At 34.2% G+C, this 12,881-nt stretch overlaps 1 protein-coding gene across 2 annotated transcripts in view; it reads right to left on the bottom strand.

Moving 5' to 3' along the window:
* Positions 1-238: 238 nt before the first annotated feature.
* Positions 239-12,881, bottom strand: part of LOC118891581 (protein piccolo-like) — a 28,195-nt gene continuing 15,552 nt past the window's right edge. The window contains exons 2-4 of one of the 2 annotated variants that reach the window (XM_036845298.1): positions 6,185-6,251; positions 3,999-4,179; positions 278-2,401 (exon numbers count right to left, since the gene is read on the bottom strand). In XM_036845298.1, the coding sequence (XP_036701193.1) occupies positions 2,190-2,401; positions 3,999-4,179; positions 6,185-6,214 (423 nt within the window). In that variant the 5' untranslated portion in view covers positions 6,215-6,251 and the 3' untranslated portion in view covers positions 278-2,189. Of the gene's footprint in view, positions 2,402-3,998; positions 4,180-6,184; positions 6,252-12,881 lie in introns of both variants that reach the window. The other variant, XR_005019160.1, reaches the window with a different exon arrangement.

Raw genomic sequence — 12,881 nt, 5'->3', positions numbered from 1 at the left:
TATTTATTTACATGTTTATGTAAGCTCTGGTACTTTTATTTGGTAATAATTCCCCATCTATCTTATGTTTCCGACATGAAACTTTGTCCTGCAACTCAATATTCTATCATTATAGCTCGCACTAGAAACGAAGCAGTAACTTTAAATTCTCTATTGCAAGGAATCAAATGAGAAAGCAAAAACTGACACACTCATTTTAAGCTGCATCATATAACAATGGCTCAGAACCCAGTGGTTTATGAATGAAATAAAGATACTTTATTTATTACACAGGCACTTGGATATTCACATGCCAACACATCTGATACACTTGACAACTACGGAAACATGAGTGGAAAAAACGTGTTCGTAGGATCAAGAAAGAACTTTCACCATGTAAAGGTGAATGAGTGCATTAACAATTTTTTCCTTTACTTTCTCTAAGAATTTCCAAAATCCACTGAATTTTTTTTTAAAGTTACACTTGAAAAACTGATCTACATTCCAACTGGTATGCTAACTCGAATTGTGAGCAGTTTAAACTTTTATCACAGTGCAACATATTTATAGTCATGCTTGAACAGATTAGGTCAGTAGCATGCGTTCCATTCTGCAATATGAATACTGTTAATCTATTTCCCAACAAAAGTCAAAAGATGCCCAGTCCATAGAAAAATACAAATCACTGTAGTCAATACATTATGGGACTGATCTTGGGACTTACACAGTGATGATGAAGTCCTGAAATGCCATGCCCACAAAAGCACATTAAAAAGTGGATAAACATACTTTATCAGACAATCTCTAAAAATTAAAAGATGAGGGCTTTAAATTTGGGGGATGTTCTTGCTGTGTGCTTTGAATAGCGCCTTTCTGCTCACCTCCTTCTGGCTTGACTGGTCCATCAGACATCACCTTCCTGAGGGCTAGCTGGCTTTGGTCTTGGTTGCCATTAGCTGGTGGAGGCAGATTATCAGACTGAATTCTTTGAATGGGGAGGACTCCTGCTATGCTGTGTCTGTGCTGCTTCCTGGCATGATTAGACTGACCGCTCTTATGTGCTGCTGTGGTAGTGTGGGTGAAATGGAAACCCAGAGTATGTATCCTCAGATGGAACCAGCTTGAATGTTATTCATGCAAACAGAAGTGATCTTTTGCTCTATCGAAGTAAGTTGTGTTTTCAAATGCCAAAATGACACCACATGCACAGCACTAAAGGGGGTTAAAACTGGCTGTTTCTTTGGAAATGATGACTTTGGGAGATGGCGAGAACATTCATCTATCTCCGTTGTTTGGCTGATGCCTCTTGGAAGTAACAGTGCCCCTACATTTTTAAAGTCTCTGTACTCACTAAGTTCCTATATAATTCTATCAATTGAAATTACAGCAGTTAAGATGGGTGAATTGTTATGCTTTAATTGATATCTTGACTTCCAATGGTTAGAAAAAAGAATAACCCTATAAATTCTCTTGTATCATATACAAAGTGTGATCCAACAGAATGGACCCAACTGTGCTCCTTAATGAGGTAACATGGCCTCATTGAATCTGCTTAGACATATATTAATACTACATATTTTTTTGAGAATATAAGAAACATTATTTTCTTTACAGATTTTTTTTTTCCAAAAGACTAGAAAGTTTCTCACACGGAAAGCTTCATTATTTCACATGCATAATTTATTAAAAATTTTAAGCATAAAATGGTTTTTCCATTTCCCCTAGGTTCTAGAACTTGACTGTTGGTTACATGACTCTTCTGCCTAAAATTTTTTAGTGTTTTTCAGAGGTGAGACTCTCATTGCTAATCTGCTCAAAATGCTTATGTGTGCCTTTTTTTGGTGTAATGCCTGGAAATCTGGCAGCCACTTGTGCTTATAATTCCTGTATTCTAAAGGATATTTAAGTGCACACAAAAAGGACACACAACATAGCTTTGCCTGCACACATCACAGACACAGCTACCAAATACTATGAGCCAGGTTGGATGGATGGTGGAGACAAAGGAGAAACAGCCAGTTTTATTTCGTTCTATGTAAATTAAAACAAAAAAGAACTAAATGAGAGAGAGCATATTTATGTATCGATACTGTTCCTACACAAAGGGACAGAGAACAGAGGGGGCAGGGAATGCACAAAACAAAGCAAATGGGGAAGGACAGCAGGAAAGAAAGGCAACAGATGAACATTAAGCTGCCATGCTGAGGAATTTATTTGCGTCTATTACTTGGTTGAAGGCGGAGTTGTTGCACGACGGCTTCGGCAGCGGCTATAGCAGCCCTTGCATCTTCCAGGTGGGTCTGAGTGACGTTGGTTTTGCTTTGACTGCGAGATGGTCCATGAGAGCAGAGATGGCCTTCGGATGAGGATTTCGAGCTACCGGGATTGCTATGGGATTTCTCAGTGGTGGGAAGCTGCATGTCTGGTTACAAAAGGGTAAAACATGAGTTAAAGTTGCTCCAGCGTTCCTCCTGTCAAGCTGGGTCTCACATAATTTGAAACCGTCCAAGATTTATGTTAATTCTGTTTCTTTTTTTGGCGCGTTTATGCAACTGCTCACCATACAGCAATGTGATTCAACATTTGGGAGACAATTTTTGGGAGGAAAGGCAAGAGGATGATAATCTTGAGAAGAGAGGTTTGAGAAGAGGAATGAATACATTCTAAGTAGTCTCATATAAATGAATATATTAACTTATAGTTTGACCAAGCAACTCTGCTAATTCTAGTAGGGACCAGGTAAGAAACAATAGGCTGACACTGCCACAGGAGGAGTTTTAAGTAAAATTCCTGGAGGAAGGTGTGTGAGTCACTGGGATACATGGAAGTGGAGATTGTATTATATCATCATCTCAGGTGATTTTAGAGAATGTATATATAAGATCACACATTTACTGTGGTAGTCATAGAGAGAGAGGTCTTTATACCAATAATCTTCCAGAATGTTAATTAGTGCAGAGTTGATCTGGCTAAGTGGAATCCAGAAATGATCTATACAACTCATAAGTAATCTATAGCACTTATTGTAGTCAGTGGTTTATTGTATCAACTCAGTGGCCTCCTGGACGTGACTTCAGTTTTTCATCTCCTAGAACACTTGCATTTCCAATCCAAATTGCAAAGAACCACTTTTCAATGTGCTGTACTTCCTGAGAAGAGGCGAAAAGGAAGGAATACTCAGATCCAATATAAAAATTTTTATTTAATATTTATAAATAGCTCAGCATATCCTGGAAAGATATTACATGGTTCTCTCATACAGGCAGTAACTCATTTTATGATGAAGATTACTGTTGTGTTATAGGATAACTGGTTAATGAACCTCCCAAAGGAAAAGCTCATTCCAATGGGAAAGCTGTGCATATTGCCAAACCCAATGTATGATGCTGCAATTTAAAAATAATAATAGTAGTTAAAAAAAATCATAGAATTAGTTTGAATGCACCATTTAGGAAAGGTTTAAGTAATTTTCAGCATACCAATTGTTTTGATGACATGAGGAAAATGTTTTTGATATGATTAAAAAGCAGAATGCAAAACTGTTTATATCCATATATTACATATATGATTTATGAGTAAGAATATACATATGAAAAAATAGGGATTTAAACAGAAGAAACATGCATAAATGGTAATGATTATGTCTAGTCAATGACCTGTTGAGGATTTTTATGTTTTCTTTATGAAATACCCCAACGTATTTTATAAAATCTTATTAACCTAGATTTTGAGAGCTGAAAAAGACCCAATAGCTAACCCAACCTCCTCCATTTTATAGGTTGAAAAACAGAGAACCAGAGAGGTGAAGATCACAAAGGCATCAACCTAATTATGGGCTGATCTGAGACTAAAGCAAATTTCTCCTGATTCCATATCCATTACTCTTTGCATGATAATATATTAAATATTTCCCAATATAATACTTTTCAAAGGATATTAAATATACAGGCTCTCATATTCAAGAAGATAGTGAGTGAACAAACAGACAAAAGTTTTTTTCTACTTGAAATATCTCCTACCCTTGGATGGGTCAGGGAAGATACCATGGCTTCTGCTTTTGATGACAGATGGCTTTGGGGACTGCTGGCTGCTTTGACTGGAATGGGACTTGCCATGATCAATGCTTTCAGTCTGTTCTTTGAGAGGATACCACCTAGGCGTGTTATCGAGGTGAGATGTGCTAGATAAATCAATCAATACCTGAAAAAAAGTGCAATAAGTGAATAAAATTTAAGGATTAAGCTGTAATTCATTTGTTGTCTTTTTCTGTGATCTGAAATTTATTCAAGGACATAAGTCAAAGGATATAGTATAACCTTTAGGATGATGAGGTCTTCCTCATTTTTCTTCACCCATGATACTGAGAATGTCTTGTGCATACCAGATGCTGTATAAACGTTTGGTTAAATCGAACTGTATGACATCTCTGACTATTAATTAAATTATTTGGAGATGATGCAAAAAGGTAGAGTCACAAGTCAATCTCTTTATGAAATAAAGTCTTTTTTTTTTGTCACTTTAGCAAAGCTATACTGTAACTAACTTTTAAACCAGACACCCCCATGATCTACTCATATCTGACCCAAGCACACTTTTCAAATCTTTTTTTTAAATTAATTAATTAATTTATTTATTTATTTTTGGATGTGTTGGGTCTTCATTTCTGTGCGAGGGCTTTCTCTAGTTGCGGCAAGTGGGGGTCACTCTTCATCGCGGTGCGCGGGGCTCTCACTATCGTGGCCTCTCTTGTTGCGGAGCACAGGCTCCAGACACGCAGGATCAGTAGTTGTGGCTCACGGGCTTAGTTGCTCCGTGGCATGTGGGATCTTCCCAGACCAGGGCTCGAACCCGTGTTCCCTGCATTAGCAGGCAGATTCTCAACCACTGCGCCACCAGGGAAGCCCAAGTCTTCTTTTGTTAAATGGACACATTATATTCTTTTTTTTTTTTTTCACATTATATTCTTAAACTGGGCTAGTGTGTTTTTGCAGATTGTTTGATTTTAGTTACAAGAGGGACAAAATGAAAAAGAATGGCTAATTTTCAATTACTAACTTATTCCCTCTATTTTAAAACATACTTTAGTTCACATTTGAAACAGAGATATTACCAACAGTTTACAATAAGAAAGCGCTGTGTCATGGTTTAATTGGCAACATTTTTTCTTTCTTAGCGGTACATAAACAATGGTGCATTTTACAGTAGTTGGTATCTTAAATTTGAGCAGATATTAAAAAATAAAACCACACAATGGATATATGCTTTAGGTTCATGTGAACAATAAATTATAAGGACTTCAATAAATCAGCTTTTTGAAATAGGACAATAAATCAGATATAACCGTACTCTAGAGTAGTCCTGTCTAAGACCAAGATTAGTCCAAGTGGCTATACCACATGGAGCCTGCAGGTGAAGTTCAAATGATCTAGTTTTGATGGGAAAGAAGTACAGAGTGTAGGAACCAAACAAGACCTCATGTCACCTAGACTACTCAACTGTTTTCTATTGTCTCTATCAAAAGGATATTGTATTTTCTAGGTGTTATATACTTTTGGAGATTTATTTTTTTTAACATTAATTCATAACTTCTGCTTTAAGCAAAGATCACTAAACAAAATATGTATTTTTGGAATATGATAGATGAAAAATATCACAGAATCTGAGCATCCTGCCACATTTCATAATTAGGTTACATTCCTTGTGAATTTATAAAAATTGTTTTTACTATTTTCTCCTACTTCTAGTTTTGCTTCTTAAAATATTTTGAGATGTTTTGTGGGACACTTAAAAGAAATAAGAATGTAAAATGTCACATCAAGTCATTCATACGTGCAATGAGGAATAGCAATTAAATACCCTGAAAATGCATTTGAAAAAAATCCAGCTCATTTTATAATACAATAAATTTATCTCAAATCTTTTACATAATCATTTAGATTTACAGCATGATTATATAACTTTCTATCAAAACAATTAATATTTCATCTTGCAAATTAATTATAAAGTACATCAAGTGGTAAAGTGAAAATTATTTCTCCAGTTGCTATTCATCTATTCAAAGAGTCATTTGTAAATAAATTCTATCCACCAAAGAATTTTATCCAGAAAGTTATCTTATACACTTAAGAAATATGCTTTCCATAAAGGTTTAATTGATGGTTTATAATGAAGCAAATAAAAAAAGGAAACCATAGGCTCAGCTCACCAAGAAAATCATTGGAAGAAAATCTATCATAATCCCAGACTGTCACCTCCAGTGTTTTCTTCTTGAGCTACAGTTCAAATCAAAATGTCATTAACCTCATTTCTCATCATAAGTTTTCATTATACTCATATAATAGACTCATTTATATTTTCATTCCTTGAACTCTTTCCGCTTATGTAAAAATACTTTAAGTTTATATAAAACTGTATACTTACATTCAATATTATGTAAACTGTCAATCATTTTGTGGTCCAACCAAGTATTTGACCATAAGATACCTCACTATTTTGCAAAAAAAAGGGTGATTTTTACTTATTTCCTGTTATTCTACCCCTGCCCATTATTAAAAGTACCAAGCAGAATCTATATATAATCTTTAAATACATGAAATTCATAGGTTGCAAAAATGTCTAGGTTATTCAAAGTATTTGGATTATAGTTTTTTGTTTCAGTAAATTGCCAAAACACATTAGTAGCACTGTCTTATTTCTGCAGATGAATTTAACTTATTTTAAATTCAAGAACCCAGATTATAATTTATATCCAGTTTCAATTTCATAGTCAACTTAGAAATCTTACAAAGGATAAATTAGAAATCTCATTTTCAGAGACAACTCATTTGTAAATTGTTTTCATGGATGTCTTCTTCCTATTCTATTTGTATTCTTTTCTCTCTGAATTCATCTTTATAAACCATCAGTTATTTTCTATTATTGATACAAAGTTATGACATGAAGATTTTCAGAAACACATTGATGCAATTTTGCTTAGAGTCATCTATTTGTTGTGATAATCCTTTACACTAGTCTTCTTCATGCTTTCTTCTGCACAGTTTAGTTGCACAATGCCAGATCCATAGGAAGCCTCAATTTAGAAAAGAGATGATCCCTAAATTGTTTCCAGGAGGGGTAATTCATTTCAGTGCATCTGAATCTTATTTTTTCTTTGTTTATGAAAGTCAAAATACAGCTAGTTGGAAAATACTTTCCATCAAAATATGATAGAGCCCAGTCTATTGAAATATTTAATTTTGAAATAATCAGTGGAAAATGTCCCACTAGTCTTATGCATTTTGTTTATTTTTTAGCTGTTTTGTCAAAATGTGCACATTTTCTTTCACTGTATCTTCGAACTGCACCCAGTTCATTTTACTGGCTATACTTCTTGCATGTATTTTACTTAATTTTTTTTTGTTTGTATGGAAAAATTGATATGAATCACAATCTTTCAATAATTCTGTCATCACTATTTTTATATTAGCCTGAATCTGTCATACAGAAAATAATCATTGCATACCTGTTCCATGGAGATACTTTTATAAATTACTGTTTGATTCCACTCAGGATTAAGACTTTTCTGAACATATTTAGTCCTTCTCTTGTACTCAGCACTGAATTGGAAAAAAATAAAGAATTACCCTGATTATTTACCTTGACCGATGACTTCATAGTCAACCTGAAGGGCATGCAGACTTTTAAAGGTATTTTGTTTTGAATCACTATGTAATCGTCTCATCATACTCATGTCTTAAACTGTCTTTTAAGTTGAATGCACAATGACAATTTAAAAATATCTTGGATGCCTTTAATTTTCCCTAAGGTATTTTATTTTTAAAGAAAAGCTTCTAGGGGTTCTAACTAGGATACAATTTTAGAAATCTTAATCTCTCCTGAATGTGTCAGATAATTACATGAACTATACAGTAATGTCAATATCTTCTTGTCCTACAAATAATAATTTGATATTTAACTTTCCAATAGCTTTGCAACCGATCATGTCAGCAAAGCCAAATGGTCTTTCAATTCATTTTTTTCTATAAAAAACTGAAATAACTGTACTGACTGAGGAAAGGATGAAAAATGGTTGTTGCTATAGCTGAGATTCCATGAACATTTGTTACCTTATATTTATAGTAGATTTTGACACTCTTGGTAAAGTAGAATACTTAATCTAGTTATGAAACAATCTTAATTAAATACAAATTCTTGGTTTATGTCAATAGCTTATGTTACAAATGATGAACCAAATCAAAACTTTTCCTCATTCATTATAACTTGGGGCATTTCAGTTTATCCTTGACTCTTCCATGACCTCTGATCACCAGTTAGAAGCTTATATCTTACACGTTTAAGCATAACTTATTTTCAAAACTTATTCTAATTAAGTCTGACAAAACATTTATAACTGGCATTAACCAGCTAATGGGGTTGGAATTATTGCTATTTGCTATGAGCCAATGGTGCCCACATAGACAAAGCTTTTCTCTAACACTCACTGGCTTTTTCCAAATTTTCTGCCTAGAAAACAAACCTACTTGTTTGGGGTCCATTCACGTGCCTGGACTTCATAAACTGCCTTACCTTAAAGGTACTGCATCCTGACCCTGGATCTGTAGTTCTATTCCCAACTGTCGGCACACTAACTCTTGTTATATTCTTGGTCTCAAGCATTGCCAAATTCTGGAATACCTACTATTGTTCCCCAGATGCTAATTTACTTATTCATTATAGATAAAACTATTAAGAATCAAGCTCCAGTTCACCACTCACTTTAGAGATGGGTCTACAGCCAAGTATCTTTTTTTTCTCCCTCTGGCTTTATTCTCTTTCTTATCAGACATACACAAGGGCAATAATTTCCAACACTGACTGCATATTAGGATCACTTTGGGATCTGAGTTCCAAGGGTGGTAGGTGGGGCAACTAGCACGGCACCCACATCCCCCTGCCCTTCACCCCCAAGGAGAGTCTTATTTAACAGGTCTGGGGTGAGGCTTGAGCATCAGAATTTTAAAAATGATCTAGGTAAATCTAAAGTATTGCCAAGATTGAGAACCACTGAGAACCACTGAGCTCATGTCTCCTAAGACCTCACAGTTCAGCCACTGTGAACTGAATCCAATTTAAGAAATGAAGCAGCACTATTCTTATTTGTAACCAAGCTATCTGAATGTACAAAAAAAGAGTAGGATTTGACAATTTTGTCATTCAGCACAAAGTGCAAATAATTCTGGGGAAATGTATAGGCAATGATTCAAAGACACAGGAATTTTCATAGACTGTGGACAGAAAGTATACATTTGTACATATACTTTTTAGGTAAATTTGTCTATGTCTGGTGAAGTTTATGCACTCAAGTACCCAGAAAATTCCACTTTGACTTAATTCCACTTCTACTTTAGAGAAATTCTCCCACATGTACAAAAGGAATTTGTTAAAGAACATTCATTGCAACATTGTTTCTAATAGTGTGTTAATAATAAATAAATACATTATGATATATTTATTCAATGAAATTTAAGCAGCAGTTAAATTAAATGAAATACACCTTCATTTATCAAGATAGATAAATCTTAAAAAAAATCTTGAGCAAATAATTTGCAGAAGAAAACCTATAGTAAGTTATCATGATATAAAGTTAAAATTACATGAAATAATACTGTAAATTATTTATGTCTACATGTATATATGTATGACAAACATTAATATCATAAGACAGCTTGGGAATTACAGACGTTAAACTCTATTTTGTGGTTATCTCAGCACAACAGGGGAATGGTTTCAGAGGACTTCAGGGGTACCTGTAATATATTTTTTATTAAAAAATATCTGAAGCCAATATAGCAAAATGTTATGATTTGGTAAAATTGGATAGCAAGAACACAAGTATTTGTGACAGTATTTTCTATAATTTTCAGTAAGTTTAAACTATTTTATAACAAAATTCAAAACTATTTTAGCAAATTATGTCCCTTTATATTTTATGATTTTGATTCTTTAAATTAATGACATAAGAAGAATGAATATGACCACTTTTAAGTTTATAGCCAACTTTGGTTGCTACTTTAGAATTCATGGCTATTCCTGCAGTAGGTATACTAAGAAAAAAACACATTGTGTAGTACGAGCTTTAAAGTTTCTATCTGTTTTGGACTTAATTATCCAAGTGGTGAGATCATGGGAAAAACATATTAGGGATAAGATTCATAATACAGTGAACAGTGGTAAAATTGTTATTTTTTTCAAATTCTGAAAAATTGAATGCACAAAATTTTAAAATAAGATTGAAGACGGAAATTAATGTCAAAGGCAAACTCATGTATTTTTACTAAAATTCTATATATGTCAGCATATATTAAAATAGCCTGAACTATTGAAATGTCTTCAAAAAGATGTATTAGTCAACATATTTTCTTAATTTATAAATATTAATAATTGTTATATTTCACATGCATACTTTAGTCATTTTTTCACCCATATGTAGCAAAATTATTGAATGCCAACTCTGCACCAGGAATTATGCTCTATCAACATGTACAACTGCAAAACTCTTAATTGTACTGACATACCATTATGTCATGAGAAGCACTTTATAAAGTAAGCACATTGAAATAATAACAGCTAACATTTACGAAATGCTACTTTTTCACAGGCAGAGTTCTAAGTTCTTTTCATGTGTTACATTATTTAATCCTCAAAGCAACTCTATGAGTCCAGTATTATTTATTATCCTATTTTATAGCTGATAAGAACTGAAGCTCAGAGGAATTCAGGCATGTTGGCAAGGTTGCATAGTTATTAATTCATAGGACCAGGTTTCAAACACAGGGAAACTAATTTCTTGCTCTGAAACATGGGCTATATGAACTCAATTGATTAGGCCCATCATAAAATTTCTTAATTGCAGGTTTCATTAGCTGAAGTGTCTAGTTTGTCTTCTTTATTTTACAGTCAAAAACTGTACACTTCAAATTAAATATATGTTTTATATATACAACATAAATTATTTATAGTGTGTGTATATATACACATATCGAAAATGAGGACAGCTTTAGAGTTGCCTAGGGAAACATTGAATGGTATATCTTAAGACCAAGAGAGTGCTGTGGAACAACTAGGGATAATTATTATAAAAATTTACTTTTGCTCAGATACACTCACATATAACCCTAATTAGTTGGGAAAAATCTAGATGTTCACTTTACTAGGTTATCTTAATCTTACTAATAAGTTTGAATCTCTAGTTCTCTCAAGACTCAAGGTCTGTGTCCTTTGCCTTTAGGGTTAACGAGGGTAAACACACCTTTCTCCTAATCCTGCCTCTACCAGCCCTGGTTGACCTGTGTAAATGCCAATGAGATCCTTTGCAATCTTTTCACACTTGACTTTCCTGACACGCAGAGATGGCCACACAAAGCTCTTCCTTCAAGAACCCTTGTTTGATAGCTACCATGTACTGACCATCTTGGGCATGATGTCAATGGGCTGTGTTCCCACTTTACACAACTGAAAACTCCACAGTTCTCATCGCCATATCAAAATCTGTGGATTCACAAGTTGAAGGTGGCCAGGTAAGCAGAGGAATTCTTGAATGTGAGCAGAAATCCAGGCTGAGAAATAAGTGGAGTTCCTTTTCCTTTCCTACCATGTCTGGTAAACACACTACAATCCCTCATGGGAAGACTGCAATAATGACATTATTTTAGGACAATTAAGCCATATGTAATAATCAGAGAAGTTTTTTATAAGGGAAAATAAAAAGTCAATTAATCAAGATGGAACACGGTGTTTATCAAACAAAAATCTAGGGACTTCCCCGGTGGTCCAGTGGTTAAGACTTTGCCTTCCAATGCAGGAGGTGTGGGTTTGATCCCTGGCCGGGGAACTAAGATCTCACATGCCGTGGGGTGCGGCCAAAAACTTAAAAAAAAAATCTAAACCTTTATTTCCTTAAAGTTTTGACTAACTTCTTTTTTCTTTCTTTCTCTTTTTTATTATTGGACAATCATTTTCTCATAGGTAGATATGATTTTAAGGCTGGCAGAAAAAGGTACTTAAAATTCAATTACCCTCTCCTAAACCAGCAGAATAAAAACAGTTCTCTGAGTTTCTCTGTAAAAAAAATTGAGAAAGAAGAATGGAATATAATGGATTGTTTTTTCTTAACGTTCATAGAATTATCTAAAGTACTGAAGGTCTTCATTTCTTTTATTTGGTTTTTCTTGATTGGAAAATATATATATATATTTCTTTATTGAAAAAATATATAATGAGTCCAATAAAGATATATGCGTGTGTGTGTGTGTGTGTGTGTGTGTGTGTGTATGTGTAGTTTTTTCAAAATTACTCCTCTGAGGATGTTGCCTTTAATTTAGAAAGAAGCACAGAGCATATCCCATTTTATAAGCTTTGTTTCTCTGTGTGCAATAGTGCATTTATGGGCTGTCACTTGATTGTCCTCTGTGCTCCCTGAGGTCTGACACTATGGCTGTGTTCTCAATTCCAACCCCAGCACAGAGTCTGGAGCAGTCTGTGCTAAATAAATGGTTTTTGGATGGATCTTTAAAACATGTTTGTACTTCTCTTTTTCCTTTAAAATCTATTGAAATAAAATGTTTTGGCTTTCAAATTGTAAATACACACAACACCTGAATCTGCTTTACATTCTTTCCAGAGGAAATAGTTTGAGATGCTAACAAGGGTGTTTAGAGAAAGTCCAGCCAGGAATTAGGCTTCCAGGTATCATGATAGCAAAAATCAGCTTCAGTCATGGCAAAATCTCATTAGTGGGAAAAAATCTGTACTTTGTCCAACAGTGTAATGAGAGAAAACCACAATGAAATCCTTCAGATATGCTCATTTCCATTTCTTAATTATCCGGGGACAAGTTTTGAGTTCATGGACTCTTCAGGCTATTT

Source organism: Balaenoptera musculus, chromosome 1 (assembly GCF_009873245.2).
Source record: "Balaenoptera musculus isolate JJ_BM4_2016_0621 chromosome 1, mBalMus1.pri.v3, whole genome shotgun sequence".
NCBI classification, from domain to species: Eukaryota; Metazoa; Chordata; class Mammalia; order Artiodactyla; family Balaenopteridae; genus Balaenoptera; species Balaenoptera musculus.
Note: the sequence above shows the minus strand (reverse complement) of the source record. Positions and strands in the feature narration are given on the sequence as shown.